At 42.9% G+C, this 20,930-nt stretch overlaps 1 protein-coding gene across 2 annotated transcripts in view; it reads right to left on the bottom strand.

The window, feature by feature from the left end:
• The window catches only part of lrp2 (LDL receptor related protein 2), a 189,848-nt gene that overhangs the window by 96,621 nt on the left and 72,297 nt on the right, over positions 1-20,930 (bottom strand). For both annotated transcript variants that reach the window (XM_008119019.3, XM_062964876.1), the window contains exons 16-23: positions 20,020-20,223; positions 19,387-19,579; positions 14,895-15,020; positions 14,023-14,153; positions 12,892-13,029; positions 11,160-11,441; positions 8,485-8,724; positions 6,700-6,819 (exon numbers count right to left, since the gene is read on the bottom strand). In XM_008119019.3, the coding sequence (XP_008117226.2) occupies positions 6,700-6,819; positions 8,485-8,724; positions 11,160-11,441; positions 12,892-13,029; positions 14,023-14,153; positions 14,895-15,020; positions 19,387-19,579; positions 20,020-20,223 (1,434 nt within the window). The remainder of the gene's footprint in view (positions 1-6,699; positions 6,820-8,484; positions 8,725-11,159; positions 11,442-12,891; positions 13,030-14,022; positions 14,154-14,894; positions 15,021-19,386; positions 19,580-20,019; positions 20,224-20,930) is intronic.

Genomic DNA, 20,930 nt, shown 5'->3' with positions numbered 1-20,930 from the left:
ATGTGATAATGAGTCCTATCAAATATTTTTAATAAATATAGCAAAATTTCTTTTTAACATAATTTTTCAAAAACTTATCTATTATACTGTTCTCCTTCTAATCCCATAAATGGACAAACCCGGTTTTTCAAAATTATCCAGTAGGTTTGTGCTTGAACTTATTATTTGAAAGATCCATGTTTTCTAGTCCTCGTTTAAACACAACCTGTTACCTCACTAATTGCAGATGACACTTCATGTTATGATTGAGCCTCATGGCTCTGTTACTGACAGACGTGGGCGTAAGACTCCTCGAGAGTCAGATACTCTCGAGGAGCGAGAAAGAAAAAGACTGCGAGACATTTTTGCAGCACCATCTGACGAAGAGTCTTTTGAGGGGTTTACGGAGAGAATGGAGGAGGGGCTGGTTAGCTCGGAGGAGGATGAGATGGATTGGACTCGGGTAAGGGAGGAATTGGGTGCCACTGGTCATGATGGGATAGAAGATGAATGGGGACCTTCAGGATTAGACCCATGGCTTAGCTGGAGGGATGGGACGGGATCCACAGCTGGAGATGCTGTGGGGCGTAGTCAGAGGTGTTCCAGCTCTGATGAGGAAAGTGATGAGGAAACGCCCGGGTTAAGGAGGACAGCTGACAGTGATGAGGATTTGTAACTGGCATAAAATGGGGCTTGGGAGCAATTGCAAATTGCGTTGGGCAAGGTAATCTGGACGAACGCTTGGGATCTGTGTGGGACGCTTTCCTGAAGACTGGTGTGTTTTCCTGTGCTGAGACGTAAGTTGTTTTGGAATTCAGGGTCAGACGGCGGGAGGAATTGTGTGGGCATTTGTTTGTGCAAACCTGTGCTTACTCTTATTAGCTTGACCTTCCGTCGTCTTCTTGACGGACGCCATCTCCTGTTTTGAAAACTCGGACTGAACTGACCACGGCTTGTCTTCCCCCCTTCTTGGACTTGGAATCTACAAACGTCTGCTTCTGGCTTTGATCTACGGAAAGGAACTGGGTCTACTCTACTGCTACAATCCTTGGCTGATCTGTTCGTGTTGGAAATCCTGTCTGCTGTGTGTGTGGGAGCGACGCAAGTTACTCTAAGCACAGTGTTGGCAGCAGTGAGGAATCTGCTGCCAATTAGTTGCATTCTTTTGTATCTTTTGTTCCTCGGCTTTTGTTTTGTTTATCCCCAGGCTGAAGCAAGCAGTTTGTTTTTACCCGGATTAAACTCCGGTTTAATCCGGTTTATCTTTTGAACGTTTTTCCTTGCCCCTTTTTGCTCCTAAAGGCTAATACTGCCTGGCCCTTGTATTTTACGGGCATTTTTGAGTTCTGTAATCCAATAAACTCTGTTATCTTGAACCTTGTGGCGTTCTGTCCTTGACAGATTGCCCAACGCCCATAAAAAGTTTATTGCAGCAATAAACCCGTCAGGAAGACGATGGAGGAGTTAAGGGCCAAATTTGAGCAATTACAAACGGCTTTTACCGTCAGCCAAGCAGCTCATGCTGTGAAAGGACATGTTTTGACTCCTGAACGCTTTGACGGAACCAGGTGCAAGTTGCCAACCTTTTTGGCACAAGTGGAGCTTTATTTTTCCCAGCTCAGTGCTCATGCTTTTCCTACAGACACTAGCAAGGTGGCATTTATTTTGAGTTTGTTGACCGGTCCCGCAGGACAATGGGCCACTAATTTAATTTTGGGAAATGACCCAGTCAAGGACAATTTGAATAATTATTAACTGACACTTTTGGGGATCCTCTCCGCACGGAGAATGCTGGGTGGGCTCTGTATCGGTTGAAACAGGGAAAGGGGACTGTTTTGGATTACTTAAATAAGTTTAACTTGTATCGCCACCAGCTGGATTGGGGGGAAAATGCATTCATGCTTTTATTTACTGCCGGGTTAAGTGATATGCTCCAGGATGAATTAGCACGCTTGGAGCCGGCTGAAAATTGGGACGCCTTAGTAGCTAAGGTGCTGCGTTTAGACGCAAGGTTCGAGGCTCGTAAACACTCGAAAGCAATGTGTGCGCCACCCATGCATATTACCAGGGCACCTGTGGTGATGGGGGAAGAGCCTATGGAGCTTGGGGTCTTTAAAAAGCTGTCTACAGAGGAAAGGAGCCGTAGGAGGCAGCTGGGGTTGTGTTTGTACTGTGGGAATGCGGGGCATTTTGCCAAAAACTGTAATGTGAAACCTTCTCAGGTTTCGGGAAAAGGCCAGCCCTAGTGCGACGTGAGTCCAACGCACTAGGGCTCCTCAAGCAGTCAACTGAGGGGAGGAAGCATGTTTTCGTACCCATTACATTATCTGTTGGGGGAAGGGAACTTGTTTCTACTTTGGCACTGCTGGACTCAGGGGCTACGGTCTCTTATGTAGATATTGAATTTGCTAAGAAGCATGGCATTCCTAGAGTGCGCAAGGCATGCGACGTGTGGGTGGAAGGAGCAGATGGGAGACTGCTGGAGACTGGGGTGGTTAACCATGAAACCTCAGCAGTAATGTGGGAGGTGCAGGGAGTAACGGGAACGTTTGTGTGGGATATTACGAGTTTGCCTAGATATGATGTGATCCTGGGAATGGATTGGCTAGCTGTAGTAAATCCACAAGTAGATTGGGCGACACGTAAAGTGACCTTAAAGAGGCAGGATTGTTGCACTCTGAATGTTACTCAATCTGATATGGAGGGAGTGCCTGCTGAGTATGGGGAGTTCTCTGATGTATTTTGTAAAAGAGAAGCGGACAAATTACCACCGCACAGGCCATATGATTGCGCCATCAAGTTAGCAGAAGGTGCGAAATTGCCAGCAGGAAGGCTGTATGCCTTGACTGTACCGGAAAGGCAAGCTTTGAGGGAGTTTCCAGATGAAAATTTAGCCAAGGGGTTTATTCGCCCATCTAGCTCTCCAACTGCGGCACCAGTATTCTTTGTAGCCAAAAAGACTGGGGAACTTAGGCTGGTCTGCGACTATCGGATCCTAAACAAATACACCATTCGGGATAGGTACCCGCTACCTTTAATCTCGGAACTATTATCAAGGGTGCAAGGGGCTAAGGTTTTTACCAAGCTTGACCTGCGGGGGGCATATAACTTAATCCGTATACGGGAAGGGGATGAATGGAAGACGGCATTTAACACGTGTTTCGGATGTCACGAGTTCCGAGTCATGCCTTTCGGACTTTGCAACGCTCCTGCGGTCTTCCAAAGGTTCATGAACGATGTGTTCAGGGACCTAATTGACCAATTTTTAGTGATTTATTTGGATGATATCTTGATTTTTTCTAAGGACGAGAAAGAACATCGTCAACATGTCAAGCAGGTTCTGCACCGTCTGCGGGCTAATGGGCTTTTCGCCAAGGCTTCCAAGTGCGTCTTTCATGTGCCTGAAGTGGAGTTCCTAGGTCATGTAGTGTCAGGTAGGGAACTTAAAATGGATCCACATAAGGTCGACGCCGTTAACTCATGGCAGGAGCTAAAGACTAAGAAGGATGTACAAAGGTTCTTAGGTTTCGCTAATTACTACCGGGAGTTTATTCCGAATTTTGCAAAGCTCACGGTACCTTTGACGCAGCTCCTGCGTAAGAAACAGCCATTTGTGTGGGGGCGGGAAGCTCACGATGCATTTCTACAACTTAAGTCTAGTTTTCAATCGGACAACATACTAACACATCCTGATGTTGACAAACCGTTCGTGGTAGAAGCGGATGCTTCTAGCTACGCGTTGGGGGCTGTATTGTCTCAGAAGGATTCCTCAGGGACCTTGCGTCCCTGTGGTTTTTACTCGCGGCAACTAACACCCTTCGAGCAGAACTATACCATATGGGAGAAGGAGTTGTTGGCGATTAAGGTGGCGTTTGAGGTGTGGCGGCACTGGCTTGAAGGGGCACGGCACCAGATTGTGGTCAGATCTGATCACAAGAATTTAGAGCACTTACAAACAGCAAAGAAGTTAAACCAGCGTCAAATCCGATGGGCTTTGTTTTTCTCCAGGTTTAACTTCAAGGTGCAGTTCGTGGAGGGGAAGGCAAACTTGCGGGCCGATGCTTTATCCCGCAAGCCGGAGTTTAAAACCAATGAGCAGGTAGTATGTCAGACCATCTTGCCTACTGCCTCTCTATGTGTTGTAGACAATGAGCTCGGGTTACATGACCAGATCCTTGAGGCTCAGAGGGATGATGTGTGGACTCAGGAGCAACTGATGCTGCTATCAGCAGGTAACCGTACAATACTGCCACATCTACAAGATCAAGACGGAGTATTGGTACGCAGGGGGCAGGTCTACGTACCAGTGGGGGCCCTCAGGTTGGAGGTGATTAGAGCCCACCATGACGAACCCATGGCTGGGCACTTTGGCAGGTTCAAGACCGTACAGCTTATCACCAGGAGCTACTGGTGGCCAAAGATGCGGCAAGACATTCTGCGCTTTTGTGACAGCTGCGCTGTTTGCCAGCAGAGTAAGACGCCTGTTGGGCGCCCTAGAGGGTTGTTGTCGTCTCTACCTGTTCCGGAGAGGCCATGGCAAATCATTTCCATGGATTTTATTTCAGATTTGCCTAAGTCTGGGGGTTATACTTGTATTTGGGTGGTGGTGGATTTATTTAGCAAACTGGCTCATTTTATTCCTTGTTCAACCATTCCGGCGGCCCCTACGTTGGCCTTACTATTTACTAAGCACATCTATCGTTTGCACGGAGCACCCGAGGTGATTATTTCAGATAGGGCTCCGCAATTTGTGTCACGCTTTTGGAAACATTTCCATGAGTGCTTAGGGACTAAGTTAAACGTTTCTTCAGCCTTTCATCCGCAGACGGATGGACAGTCGGAACGGGTTAATGGGCTCTTAGAGCAGTATTTGCGTTGTTTTTGTTTAGATCAACCCACGGCTTGGGTGAAGTGGTTACCGGTGGCGGAGTTCGCTTACAATAATGCGGTGCACACGTCTAGTCAGCATACGCCATTTGAGCTAACTTATGGTTTTCACCCACGGGGAGGTGTGGCGCTGTCGACCAATGTGGTCTCTTCGGACCCTGTATACCGCTCTTCGGAAATGGCTGCACTGCATGATGTTGCCCGTCGCTTACTGTTGGAAGCTAAGGCAACGCAAAAGACTCAGGCTGACCGCCACAGGCAGGCAGGGGAGGAGTTGGAAGAAGGGGATTTGGTGTGGTTATCTTCCAAACATATTAAACAGGCTGGGGGAAAGTTTGCGCCGCGATATTTGGGTCCCTTTCCTATCGTTAAAAAGATTTGTTCCGTTGCGTTTCGTTTGCGTTTACCGTCTAGTTTAAAGGTCCATCCAGTCTTTCATCGTTCGCTGTTGAAACTAGATACCTCTAGTCGTCGTGGTGCTATAGCGGAGGGTATCACTGCCACTTCTCCGCCATCGGGGGAGGAGGCCTTTGTGAGAGGGGATAGTGTTATGATTGAGCCTCATGGCTCTGTTACTGACAGACGTGGGCGTAAGACTCCTCGAGAGTCAGATACTCTCAAGGAGCGAGAAAGAAAAAGACTGCGAGACATTTTTGCAGCACCATCTGACGAAGAGTCTTTTGAGGGGTTTACGGAGAGAATGGAGGAGGGGCTGGTTAGCTCGGAGGAGGATGAGATGGATTGGACTCGGGTAAGGGAGGAATTGGGTGCCACTGGTCATGATGGGATAGAAGATGAATGGGGACCTTCAGGATTAGACCCATGGCTTAGCTGGAGGGATGGGACGGGATCCACAGCTGGAGATGCTGTGGGGCGTAGTCAGAGGTGTTCCAGCTCTGATGAGGAAAGTGATGAGGAAACGCCCGGGTTAAGGAGGACAGCTGACAGTGATGAGGATTTGTAACTAGCATAAAATGGGGCTTGGGAGCAATTGCAAATTGCGTTGGGCAAGGTAATCTGGACGAACGCTTGGGATCTGTGTGGGACGCTTTCCTGAAGACTGGTGTGTTTTCCTGTGCTGAGACGTAAGTTGTTTTGGAATTCAGGGTCAGACGGCGGGAGGAATTGTGTGGGCATTTGTTTGTGCAAACCTGTGCTTACTCTTATTAGCTTGACCTTCCGTCGTCTTCTTGACGGACGCCATCTCCTGTTTTGAAAACTCGGACTGAACTGACCACGGCTTGTCTTCCCCCCTTCTTGGACTTGGAATCTACAAACGTCTGCTTCTGGCTTTGATCTACGGAAAGGAACTGGGTCTACTCTACTGCTACAATCCTTGGCTGATCTGTTCGTGTTGGAAATCCTGTCTGCTGTGTGTGTGGGAGCGACGCAAGTTACTCTAAGCACAGTGTTGGCAGCAGTGAGGAATCTGCTGCCAATTAGTTGCATTCTTTTGTATCTTTTGTTCCTCGGCTTTTGTTTTGTTTATCCCCAGGCTGAAGCAAGCAGTTTGTTTTTACCCGGATTAAACTCCGGTTTAATCCGGTTTATCTTTTGAACGTTTTTCCTTGCCCCTTTTTGCTCCTAAAGGCTAATACTGCCTGGCCCTTGTATTTTACGGGCATTTTTGAGTTCTGTAATCCAATAAACTCTGTTATCTTGAACCTTGTGGCGTTCTGTCCTTGACACTTCACATCTTTGCAAATAACATTATTTTTAAATAAGAGCTGATACATTTTTAAATAACTAATAAGATTTATAATATGAAACAGAACAGCCTGCAAAAATATAACATCTCCTTGTATCGGTGGGAGTCATGGGTGGATACTTAACTGCAATCATGTTCATCTGCTCCATCAATACAATCCTTGTCACCATCACAGACATAAAATGGATCAATGCACCTGTGATCAGGACACTGGAATTGACCAGGTTCACACGTTTCTGTGAAAGCTATGAAAAGAACATTTTTTAAAGAAAATACAATGTCAATTCTGCTGCCTAATCCCTCATCCTCATTTTGCATAAACATGGGATTTGGCTCAAGGACCCCAATAGATACCATCATCCATGAATGCTCAAATCACATTATATTCAAAGGAGTGGTAAAATAGTGTCCCTTATATAAAAAAAGATAAAATCAAGGTTTGCTTTTAGGATTTTTGAAAAATATTTGTAAGCCATGGATGGTTGAATCCATAGTTGTGGAATCTGTGGACATGGAGGGCCACCAATATTACAAAATGTTTCTCATCCTAGTGTTCTCCAAGTGCTTTTGACTACAAATCTCATCATCTCAAGAATAGGTCATACTGGTCGGGCCTAACAGGAGTTATAGTCTAAAACATCTAGAAAGCATAAAATTGGGGAACTCTGCACAGAACAATCCTAAGGAGGATGGAGGGGGGGTCTACTTGCAATCAAAGAGATAGCTTAATCATGACTGAAGTCCTTCTAATTTCAGCAGAAGCTGAGTACAACTAACTTAATCTGGATCAACACATTTGTTTGTCTTGGGGCATTTATTTGAAGGAGTTATAAGCTCAATGAAACCTAATCTTTAGGAAGTGTGCTAATGACTGAGCCATAGTTGCGTAGGAAAGCAAAGAAACAAAGCAGCCACTTTGAAAACCTTCACCAGGATAAAAGGTTAGGTGTAAGAGAGACAGGCAGGCAAGTGCAAAGGTCAGTCACTTTGGTGTTCAAGTGCCAGGAAGCAAGCCGTTTTCCCCTCAAATGCCTCCATGCTTGATTCGAGTAGAACCGACACCCTGCCAGCAATGAGTTCAAACTAGGGGTTTAAGCTCATTGGCTGGTTCTCCCTCTTCCTGCACTGAGGTCCACATAGAGCACATATGTCAAACACAAGGACCATGGGCCACATGTGGCCCACCATGTCATTTTATGTGACCCACGAGGCCTTCAATGCCAGGGCAGCATAGTTACATTTATATAGTCTTACAATTACAAACAGCCCTTTGAATGCAACCATGAGGATGACATGACCCTCATTGACTTGAAGGTTGGGTTGCTGACCTGAAGGCTACCAGGTTCGAATCCCACCCGGGGAGAGCGCGGATGAGCTTCCTCTATCAGCTCCAGCTCCATGCGGGGACATGAGAGAAGCCTCCCACAAGGATGGTAAAACATTAAAACATCCAGGCGCCCCCTGGGCAACATCCTTGCAGACAGCCAATTCTCTCACTCTAGAAGCAACTCTGGTTGCTCCTGACATGAAAAAAAAAAACCCTCGGTGGAAATGAGTTTAACATCATTGGCATAAAGCCACAAAGGCCACAGGGAGAACAAAGCCATCCACAACATACCAATCGACCTGGTCTTTTTCCACCCTACCCTGCAAAAGAGGCTGCATGGTAAGCCTTCTTTCTGGTGAGGGTGGAAACAAGGTGGGACTGCAATTTATCATGTGAGCCAAAAGGGAGAGAGGCTACTTTCAGCAGAGAGACTTGTTTTTGTATATGATACAGCCGTGCTGACTGTTGTACTACACCTGAGCAATCAGAATGACCATCTGGCTGTTTAGGAAAACCATGCCTCCCTTTGGTAACAAGACATCAGAAAGTTGAAATCAATACACCATCCTATTCCCAGACTTACTGCAGTTTTTTTCATCTGACCCATCGCCGCAGTCATTGTCCGTATCACACATCCAGATTCTGGGAATGCACTTGCCGTTGTCACAGGTGAACAAGGTTGCAGGGCATGACGTGGGGCCCTGCGTGGGGCAATGAAGTTCATCACTGTTATCCAGACAGTCATTATGTTTATCACACCGCCACCGTCTGGGAATGCACTGGCCATTTCGACAGGTAAAAGCTGACGTGGCACAAGAAGTGTCTAAACAAGAAATAAAATGTCAAAACTTTTGCTTCATATTAACAAAACCTTCCGTTTTCCCGACAAACTTGCTAAGTCTACTCAAAGCTTGTCTACACTAACCAAAACACGTATAATCATCACCAAGGGACAGCTAGTTGTCCCAATAATTCACAGTGGCTTTCGATTAGTATTCTAAGTTTTTCACTTTAAACTAACATGTCTCTCTGATGGTGTCAGAACAGAGTGCCTAATTGAGCAGCAGGAAGGAGGGGAGATTCATTCTGATATCAGCTGAAGTGCCTGCGAGGGCCAAGACTTTGGACAAAAAGATATAGAGGAGGAGATCATCCAGCAGAGTGGATGCAGTTCCGGATCATCTGGGCAATAGCCCTAGATTTGGCACAAAAAACACATCTGGACAGATTTACATTGGCCAAATCTGCCTGGTATAGATATGACATCAGATATAAACCCAACTGAACTCATTGGTACTTATTGTAGTTTTAAAACTTCTACGATTTGTATCACTGGAGCAAAAAAGCAAAATCTCCAGACATCATTGACTTAAATGCAACTGAGAGCAATCTCTTCCTCTTAGGCAGAATTTTCTTGCAAGTATGGCCCCTTCTACATTGCCATCTAAAATTCAGATTATCTGGCAGTGTAGAAGGTGCCTAAGATGTGTGAACAAGTTTCAAGCTTCACTAGGCCTTCTTCAGTTCACAAATGGAAACCTCACATTTACATTCCATTATAAACACTAATCTTACAATTATTGGAGCCCTTGCTATGCAAAGAAGTTCAATAAATCATAAAATCTTAGAATCATAGAATAACAGAGTTGGAAGAGACCACATGGGTCATCTAGTCCACCCCCTGGCATGTAGGAAAATGCATGAGTATGCACAAAAATGATGTCTAAAAATTATCAGAAGTATTTCTACAAGCCCAAAACCGTGCTAAGCAGATTTTTGCTCATGCTGTTTTCAGACATGAGAATGAGAAATTTTAGAAACTTTCTCCCCATATGAATATTTCTCATATTTTCCATTGATTCATTCACTATATTTTGAGGTTTCTTTTGAAAAATTTCAAAATTTGAAAAAATACATTTTACCCAATACCGTATCCTCCTTTTCTGACCAAACTCCATGACATTTTTGCTATTGCTGTTAAAATTTTAAAAAGCACCAAGCTATTTGCTCTAGTACGGGGGGCGGGGGGGGGGACATCTCGTGGGAGTCGCCAATTTCCCACAAGGGCCTTTATTACCAAAAACAAGAAAACTTTGCATTTTTCCCAAAGTTAACATATATGTGCTCAAAGAAGAAGAATACAGATTTTCATAAATATTTTCAATAAGCTATTTAATAAAGATAATTTGTAATTCCAAGTCTTTTCGAAGTAGTTTATGGAAAACCAGGATAAAAATATTTTAAATAAAACAAAACAAGCTAAAACTAAAAAAATAGCTGAAAAGATTATTTGAATGGTGAAATGGAGAAGTCTCCATAAAATAAATATATGAACAGCACTAAATTCTGAACTTAAAGGGAAGTTACAAAGTTCATTAGATCCAAACCCACCCGCCTCCTCATTTTTTTAATCCACTATAACTTTTACTTAGGAATACCAAATAAAGCAAACATCCCTTGCTCGTTTTTTAAAAATATAACCTAACTGCAAAAGGTAAGATACTATGCAAATATATTCAACCCTGGCTATTTCTTAAAACAAAGGTAAAAGATTAATCGTAAAAGCTAGATTGCCTATCTCTACACAGTGCGCATAACTCTATATCTACCGTATAATTTGTTAGAATTCAGCATATTGTAAAATATATTTTATATATAAAATATATATGTTCTATAAGGAGGGATAATGTCTATAAAAGTATGACTAGTTCTGAATGGCAGAAAGACTCAAGAAACCTGCTTTAATTTATACTTGGGGATAAACGTTGAATGAGTCCTATGGACAAACATACATCAAAGAATTCCATTGACATACATTGTCAACACAATGTAATCAAAGCTAATCCTGGGAGCTGGATCTGTCACAGGTATTCATATTTGTGCTTTCTTTGCAATCATGCCAGAAACCCTTCAATTGATGCAAAACATGACATATGAACTGACCCTGTAAGACCACCTCAGGTGGATGCAATACATTTTAACTGGCTCAAGATTTCCAGTGCATATACTGAGTATCTGCTGGAGTTTACTTCCAGGTTATCACATAGATAGTAAAATCCAGGGATGCTCTAGACTCATTCAATACAATTTGATGTTCTTTATATAATATGGCAAAATCAAGATTTGCTATTGGTTTTTAAAGTACTTTCAAGACAGGGATGGTTGGATATGTGGATACAGAAACTGTGGATATGGGGGGAAAGGACAAGTATCCTATCCATTAAAATATTTCAATTGGGGGATATACACAGTACTTACTCAGGGATCCACAGTTTTGTTCATCACTGTTATCATGGCAATCGTCTACTCCATCGCACTGATAGAACCTGGGTACACACCTCCCATTGCCACAGGAAAAGGAATATGCACCACATTGCAAAGTGGGAGGCTCATTGGATGGATCTTCAACACAGGTCAGCTGATTAGAACTTAGCTTCATCCCATAGGGACAGCCACAAACCCTCTGGAAATTAGGGACTGGGAAGCAGAAGTGACTGCAGTCTCCATTGGGATTTGTTGCTCTGTTGCAGTAGTTGTTGCCTTAAAAAACGTGAAAGATTAGTATATGTTTAAATTAAGGAACAATACAATTACTGTATACTATCGTTGCTACAAAAGAAGGAAAGACATTAGAAACTGCAAATGGTGACTGTAAGGGTCTGGCCCAGCCAAATTTATACACTACTAACTCCAATTGCTGCCACTGAAGAATGAAGAATATGCTTAAGGACACAATCCTTTATATTTATTTATTTATTTTTACATGCTCACCTATCTCACTTAGGTGTAAGTCTCAGTGAATTCAGAAGGAATTAATTCTAAGGATGGAAAGAACATTTATAGGCATTCAGATCAAAAATGAATTTCCCAACAGTCAGGAAGAAATCCAAATGTGTTGCAAAGAAATTATTCTCTAGACGAAAATGGCTGGGTTCTTTGGAAACTGTTATTGTACGGAAAACATGGTCTTTTACACACACAAAAACCCTACATTTTTCTCCACAAAATAATTTTTTACAATACTGCAGAACACCTGAATAATCCACAGAGGGGCATTTTTCCCCCCACAGCAGAAATATTAATGCTCTCCATCATAATTATGGATTCACATATCAAATGTATGGAGACTTAAAATGAACTGGGTTGTTGTATGTTTTCCAGGCTGTATGGCCATGTTCCAGAAGTATTTTCTCCTGACGTTTCGCCCACATCTATGGCAGGTATCCTCACAACCTCTGAGGATGCCTGCCATAGATGTGGGCAAAACGTCAGGAGAGAATACTTCTGGAACATGGCCATACAGCCCGGACAACATACAACAACCCTGTGATCCCGGCCATGAAAGCCTTCGACAACACATTAAAATGAACTTCATAGCAATGAGACCAATTATAAAGCAGTATATTCCTTTGGAATTTCCTCACATCGGAACTGCCATAATTTGAATACTTTGGGAAAAGTGAAATAATGCCTCATAACATGCATATCGATCCTTCTCCCAATAGTTTTTAAAAACCACAGAGATACATTACTAAATTTCAGATATCTATACAACTGTATCTTTCTAGAATAGTTCCCTACTTTCTGCAGAAGAACAAAAAGAAAGGTTGACACTTCCATATTCATATGAAACTCTGTGTCGTATAAGTAGGAAGTCCATTAATGTGATAGGATTCCCTCTGCCTCTCCTCTAAAAAAGGAAGCTATTTATAACTCAGTCTCACAGTATTAAATTTTGCTTTATTACACATATGTATTGATATGCTTATAATTACTAATTAATATTATACAATATACATTAATATAAACAGCCAAAACCTTTTCCCATAAGACTGAAATGCTTGTGAAGGAAACATAATTTTTACACTTACTGACATTTCTTCCCAAGAACCTCAATCATACTTTTGTATTCCCTGAAAACGATTAATATGTAGTTGGCCATTTAACCATGCTGCCAAACATAATGTTTCAATGTAAAGAATCAGCTCACCTGTTTGAAAATGAGCATTATATGCTTTCACGTGCATGATATTATTGATTCCTCTCCTAATAATAGTCATTTCTCCTCCATCAGTCTTTCGAACTCGAACAATTCCACCAAGCCTCCAGTCAGTAAAATATGCATAACCTGCAATTTCAGAGATCATTATTGTACAGTCACATCCCTAAGCCAATTGAGGGAAATGAAATGTTTTCAATGTAAAGTTGCTTTGTATGTTCTTCTGCTCGTGAAGTAGATACATATACAATTTTGATTCTCTTTTCTGTTGCAATCCCCACACCTCCATATCAGATCACATACTATGCACATCCTCTGCATACCACATCAGAAGCAGGAAGAATATTAGAGGATGGGTTGCAGTGGGAGAAAGCAGGCATCCCATCCATCCAAGGAAATTCCATTTATATTCATATTTTTGAACGGTCAGATCTTAGACAGGAGATAGCCAAAACCACTGTAGTGTCAGGAAAATATAAATATGAAACCTGCATTTTCTACCTAGGATCATAAATCCTTACTAAGAGAGTAGTATCCATTCAGTTAAATTCTGGTCGTAGTATAGTCTTACTAGTGGGTTTTTATCGTGTCAGAAGCAACTTGAGAACATACTGCAAGGTGCTTCTGGTGACAGAATTGGCCTTGTACAGAGACATTGTCCAGGGGCCATCCAGATGTGTTGTCTGGAGGCTTATCTCATGTCCCCACAAGCTAGAGCTGACGGATGAGAGCTCACCCATCTCGTGGATTCAAACTGGCAACCTTCAGATCAGAAAATTTCAGGTCAGCAGTTCAACCGGCACAAGGGTTTAACCCACTGCACCACTGCGGCATAGTAGTGAAAACAATATGGTGGTGGCACTTTGGTCTCATTGCAGGCACATGCGAGTGAAGAAGAAATATGTGAAAACTGGATAACAACTCCTTTGCTCCACCAGACATTTCAACTGAATTGGAGTCCTTCTGTGGACACAAGAGTTTGGTGTCTCTGCATGTGTCTCAAAAAATAAATAAATTAAGAAATGAAAGACCTGCAATTTAAGTACTGTGATCAAAATATTCCAATATGTAATGCCGTGTAATGCCATACCATGACAAACGGAGGACTGCAAGGACACTCACCTCCAAATATTGTGAGTCCAAATGGATGTGTCATCTGAGAAATGCGTTCAAGAGTCCTCCTGTCTAACCCATCAAATGTACTGTGTTCAATTTTATCAAAGAAGGCATCCACCCAGTAAAGCCTTAAAGAACTGGGAAAAATGACAACACTTTAATTGTTGAAACATTCACATGCTTCAACATCAAATTGGCTGAAAATCATGCTCATCCATTCTCTATTTATTCTAGCGCGGATTCTGAAAGCATGGAATATACAGGTCTGCACAAAATGTTCTTCATTATCACTGAGTACAGAAGTCATTTTATAAAACATGACGTGTTCCATAATTGTTGACCCAATGACAGTTATTTAAGCATCATATTTTTCTTTTAAAGGCACTTCTTCCTAGGAAATAGACTATTATTGTAATTAACATCATGGTCCCATATGACCAATAGTTTTTGTCTACCTGATGATATGATTAAGCCAGTGGAGAATGAGAGTAATGCTTTCTAGATTACAATTGCATTCACTTTGAAAGGAATCATATTTTTGCTCCCTTCCACGGGCACATATACAGGTGGGAAATATCACTGAAAGGAAGTGCTTCCTATACTTTTGAGTTCAGTACATATTGTAAATATGAATCATTTCTCCCTAACTGTATTTCAGAAATTTCCATTTCTTTAATCTTAGCCTTTCTTCCAGAATTTTTTTTGGGGGGGGGGGGGAGGGGGATGCAACAGATATATGAGAAAAAGATTTGTCTGTCTGCATTCTAGCAGTACTAATTGATTCATTGCCACATTTACTCTAGTATGAAATACATTTTTAGCGTCAATTCGCTGAGAAATGTCTGTTCAAAAATGCATATTTTGATTTTTCTTCTAACCTCCAATCAATAGCTAAGCCATTAGGCCACCCGAGTGTGGTGTTCACAATTGGCATGGCATGGGATCCATCACTCCAAGCTCTCATGATCTTAGCAGGGCGATACCAGTCTGTCCAAAATATGTATCTGAAAATGGAAATAAAATCAGTTGAAAGCTGAAACAAGAATGTTAGTCGCATTAAAATAAATAATCAACTTACAAACTTTCAAGTTTTTTTCTTTACTGGTCTTTATATTTTAGCTGCATGAGTGCAATTCTAATTCACCATTGTGTCCAAGATCCAGCCTAGCTGGCTCTGAGAAATTTATCACACCAGCCTGTTGTTTCATTGCAATCACATTGTTTAAGCAAACTGAACCAAATCACTGCTGGAATGAACTCACTGTGCTGACATTCCATAGGTGTGAATTCCCCTTATTAGTCTTCCTCAAAGCTTCACTTCCTACCCATGTCTGGCCTTTCTTTTTGTTCCCTATTTTGCTACAATTGCACAATTGCATCGTTTGGGCATTCCCATGAGACTTTTCTCCACTCCACAATACTGGGACTGAAACAGAAGGACATTACTACACAAAGAAAAGTGATAGATTAACAGCTATATTGGATTCATTTACAAGTTTTTTCCCATCAGCAAAGAGACAAGCCAATCACAACTCAAATTCAATGTGATGTGGGGACAGCTATGAACTGTGCAGTAAGTCACATCAATAGGTACTTTTTTCCTTGTTGTAATTCTGCTCTAGCAGCATTGTGAGATAGTCCTCAGCTGACCGTATTGTTCTGCGTAATGTCATTTTATTGTGTTTTTACTCTTTCTAATATGTTTTAATTGATGTACTTTGGTTATTGTTTTCGGGCCTTTGTCCCGTGTTAGCCGCCCCGGGTCCCAGCTGGGAGATGGTGGCGGGATAGAAAAATAAAGTTACCATATTTTTCGGTTTATAAGACGCACTTTTTCCCCCCCAAAATAGAGGGGGAAAGTCAGTGCGTCTTATAAACGCAATATGACCTCACGTCTTATCTCGCTGCTGCCGATGACAGTGTTGAAGAGCAGCAGCAGTAGCAGCAGCATGAAAGAAGAAGCAGGAAGCAACCTGGAAAGGGACTCTGGCAGGGGTGAGATCCTTCTTCCACACGACCCAGAGGTCGGATTCAGGATTCAGAAGGGAGAGCTCGAGGCCGGCGCTGCTTTGCAGGGATTCCCGAGAAAGTCGCGCGTCAAGGGAGAGGACGGAGGCGCGAGAAGGAAGGAAGGGAGAGCGAGAGGAGAGGACCCCAAAGGCGGGCGCCTCCTCCTCCTCCTTCTTCTCCTCCCCCTCCTTCTTCGGAGGCGCTCATCCCAGCCTCAGGGGCCAAGGAGGGCGGCGGGAGGCCGGAGGCGTCGGAAGGCGCAAGGTCACCCAGGCAGGAGGCGGAGGGGTCTCTTCTTCTCGGCAGGAAAGCTCCCTCCCTATCGCGAAACTCCCAGAGTCTGGCGGGAAGGAGGAGGAGGAGGAAGAGAAGAAGGAACCAGCCGGAGTTGTCCTCTCCTTCCTCGAAGACTCGCGGCAGCCCATGGGGGGTGAGGAAGGCCCAAGGGCTCCGGAGGGGAGACGTGGGGCAGCTGAGGATCATCGCCGAGAAGGAGAAGCGCCCACAGGAATGCGCGCCGGACCCTTCCCTCACTCTCCAAAACAAACCCGCGGATTCCGAAGCCTTTTGCCAGGTCACTTGGCAAAGGATCCCCTTCCCCCGCCCGCCCCATGCCCCTTCTCCTTCCCCATGGCTCAGGCTTCCCCCTCGGAGGCTGGCCGGGGAAAGGAGGAGGAGGACGCGCGCGGAAAGACAACACGCGGGGAAACGGAGCCGCAGACGCCGCTCCTTCTCCGGTCGGTTAGCTGATGACCCATTTGAAGACGGAGGCGAAGCAGGGCGAGCAGGCAGGCAGGCAAGAGGAGCCCCCTCCCCTCCTTTCCTCCAGGCCACGCCCCCGCCCTGGCCCCAATAGTACCCATTGGAAAAAAGTTGGGCCCTCGAGGTGTTTTGGACTTCAACTCCCACCATTCCTGACAGCCTCAGGCCCCTTCCTTTCCCCATTATTTTTCCCCATTTCCTCCTCTGAAAACTAGGTGCGTCTTATCATCAGATGCATCTTATAAACCGAAAAATACGGTACTTACTTACTTGAGGAGGCTGGATCTGCAATGACTTACAACTCTTCCCTCACAACAAACCCATTCTTCTGCTTTTGCAGTTCTTTGGTTAACAAATCTTAGGGTCCTTTCAGACAGTCCCAAATCATGAAAGTAACTGAGTTTTAAAAGCTGAATTCCTTTTGTGATTTAGGCCAGATAGAGGGTCCAGATCCCTAATTTTCCCTGGGTGACGGTAGATACATGCTGTCCCAGGTCAACCAAAGAATCTTCCCCCTCCCCTCTCCAAAGCTCCCTATGGTCCATTTTGACACACCAGAAGCTTTCTCCAATGAGCCTAAAGATGAAGCCAGGCCCCTCCAGAAAGTTTACAGGGAAAACTAGGGGGCTGGGAGGGAGGGTGGGGTGCCATCCCGCTCCTTCAGGCATTTAGAGCCTGAAGAACTGGGATGGCAATGGGGCTTGCAGAAGGCAGACCTGAAAGTCAATCCCCACAAGCCCAGCACCTGGAAAGATCTGGATTGTGCAGTAATCAGGATTAACCTGAGGTGTCATTTGGATGCCTCAGGTTAACCCGCAACCTTTCATGGCCCTTAGCGAGCTGAGCAATTCTTCTAGGAGTTTGTCCCATTGATCTATCATGTGACCGGCCAAGAAAGGAAAGTTTTCTCAACAGAAAGGGACAACAGAAATAGTTTTTGCCACAAGAAGAGTCTTGGGCCTAATTATAAACCAATACAGTAGACACAAAACTGAGCTGGCATTGCATTGTCCATTTTTGTGCAGGTATTCATATCTGTTTGCTATATATTCTATACTATTCCTAGTGATTTTATGCCATTTAAAATTATTTTATATATTTCTACCCCATGATAATTTGGACTGATTTTCTGCTAATTTGTTCTAAAAAAATTGTTGCATTGCATTGGAAAAAACAAATAAAACATTGTTGAACTGAACAAAGGGCAGGTAATCATAACTCAAAGATGTGCCACTTGTAGAAGGCTTGGGTTAATCCATTAAGAAATGCCTTTCTGCAATCAAAACTTCCTTCTGTCAGAAAACTACTAACAGCAATCTGCCAGCTGAATTGCTCCATTAGTTGGAGGTGAGCATCAACCCCTAGAGTCGACTGGACAACTCAAATATTTGCCTTTAGGGTTAAATAAAATGATCAGTTATCACCAAAAGAGAGTGTTTCTTTTTCATTGCCACTCAAGAAGTAAATGCCAATGGACAAATAAATGCAATTGACAGTTGTACTGTTAAAAGTAACCCTTGCTCATCTGTTATGGATAAGTGTTAGAGAAAATATTTTCTGTTCATTATTCTTGTTCTATTCACATTAAAGAGTAAAGCATGAGAGGGGGAAACAGGATAGAGATGGGAGATAGTAAAAACTACTGTTAGAAAATATTTGTAGTGTAATCTTATACCACCACCCCAGAGTGCTGCACTGAATTCAGTAAAGTGAACTTCCCAGCAAGTGAGTGCATCACTACAGCTAAAAGAGGATTTTAAATAGCTTGCAATCCAAAGTGATGGGAAAGTATCATCTGGCCACAGAGCTAAAAGGTGGGAGAGGGTGCTCCAATCTGGAAAGGCAGCATGTGCTTAGTTATGGCAATAAAACCTGCACAGACTTGGTATATTTTACCTCTACAGACCAGAAACATTGAGTCAGGATTTGCTCCTCAGAAATGAATCTTGAAGACTGGGTAAATACAAGACATGCACTTACACTCCTCAGGAGGAGCTATTTATACAGATAAGACTACACAGATAACAGTAACTCTTAGGCTGCAATAAAATGTTTTCCAGTCCAAAAAGAGAGGGATCAGAACAAACACTTCTTGGTTTCTACAGATAATCCTGCTGAATACCCCTTTTGTGTTGATTCTGTACCACCTTGTGTTTTGCTCTGGATGTTGCAATTGGTGCCAGGAGAACAAGGGAGTAGGAAGCCAGAATAGAGGAAGGTATTTCAGATGAGAAAAGAGGCTCTTGAACTGAAGGCGTTAAGAGGAATGTTTAAAAGAAGAACTACAATGGCCTTTAAACACACAGGGGAAAAAGCAGGAAATGCTGCAAGCTTACATACTCAGAAGGACCATGTGGCACTGGAACAATAGTGTTCCAGAATGTAGACAGGGGGATCCTATTTGAACATCATCCAAATTAAAAACAAAACCCATGCACGTATATCAGGTAGAAAAGTCAGTTTGAATATCAATAGCATTCACACTTTCCATAAAGAAGCAGGTTTTGAGCAGGATAGTAATCAAATACATGGCCCACTACTTAAGGAGAACGGTATTACATAATAGTTGTGAATGTGTAGTTTGGCTCTACTACTTACCCAATAACTGGATGAACTACTATTGATCGAGGATTGTTCAAATTCTGGACGATGGCTCGCCTTGATTTATCAGCCAGTCTCATGACACTAATGCTTCTATATCGAGGGTCAGTCCAGTAAATATTTTTTGAAATCCAATCAAAACACAGGTCTTCAACACCTTCCACTCTGTTCGCTGCAAGGATTTCCTTACCTGGTATTTAGGGGGGAAACAGACAAATATCATGATTCCTGGAGGATTGAAATAACTAGACTGCAGAGAGAGAAAAATACGAAATCAGGCTGGCTAAGAGATTTTGAAAGCTTCAGTCCAAAAGTATAGTGCTTTCAAATTTCTGTTAAATTGCTGAATCCTTTTTGTTTCTTCAAAACAATAACTATTTTGTAACCAACCAGTTTATTTATTTATTTATAACATTTTTACCCCGCCTTTCTCACCCGAGGGGACTCAAGGTGAGAATGAGTTTAAAATGATGCTTGCTTCATCCCCTATTCAATATACAAGGAGGAGGAAGCTGAATCTATCAGACATTGTGAAATATTAGGTAGGGATAGTTATGACCATTTCCTCTTTGCACTCAAAGATTCAAAAAGGCTAGTAGGCTTCAGGATCAAAAGCAAAGAGCATATCACCTGTTCCATCTGTTTTTTGTTTATAAATTATGTCCTTGGTGGTATCTGAATAGAAGATGGTATCTTCCTGGGCATAGAAATCAATCCCAACAAAGTAAGAAGGGCTCCCAGTTACAGGGATGATCACATCTTCCTGGGTTGAAAGATTGAATGGGATGCCACGCACAGCCAGCTGGGATGAGAAGAGTAGAAATTGTTGCACAGCTATAGGAAAAGGAAATGAATGAGAACTTACTTTAAGCATTAAGTAACAAGCATAAAGCAACATATTTTGGAAGTAGCACTTCAAAAGAAATATAATAAAGAAGGAAAGAAAATTGGTTCCGATAAATACAAAACCCCATTTCCAAAGGAGTTACTCAATTAAAAATGAAAAGAGGAGAAAAAGTACAATAAATATCATATATAGCAAAATAAGAAGGACCAAATCTGAAAATATCAGCATCAGCAAACCTGTAGAACCAAAGGAGACCTCTGTTTCATGGTGGAAGAAATGCTGGACATAACTCTAATTATAAAAGCAAAATAAGGTAAAACTTAGTCCTAAATTTCATCCTCAACTAAAAAAGAATCCCATGGCTCATGGGAAGGTTTTGAGGTATGGGTCTTACAATTTCCAGAAGAAGTTTCCACAATATGGTGCACTTCTAGACAGAGCTTGGAAAAGGTACTTCTTTCGAATACACTTCTAGCATCCCTCAGCCAGAAGAGCTGGTGGCAATATTGACAAGGAAACTCTAGGAGGTGTAATTCAAGAAAGTAATTTTTCCAAGTTCCATTTGTGGGAACACAAACACCAGCACTCTGGTGATATGTGATAGTTTCACCAATTTCTAATAATGGACAGTAACAATGAGACTTATTTATATTGAAACTGGTGTGGAGAAAATAAAGTACAGTACTGCTCAAAA

Source organism: Anolis carolinensis, chromosome 1 (genome assembly GCF_035594765.1).
Source record: "Anolis carolinensis isolate JA03-04 chromosome 1, rAnoCar3.1.pri, whole genome shotgun sequence".
Lineage (NCBI taxonomy): Eukaryota > Metazoa > Chordata > Lepidosauria > Squamata > Dactyloidae > Anolis > Anolis carolinensis.
This window is presented reverse-complemented; position numbering and strand designations above follow the sequence as displayed.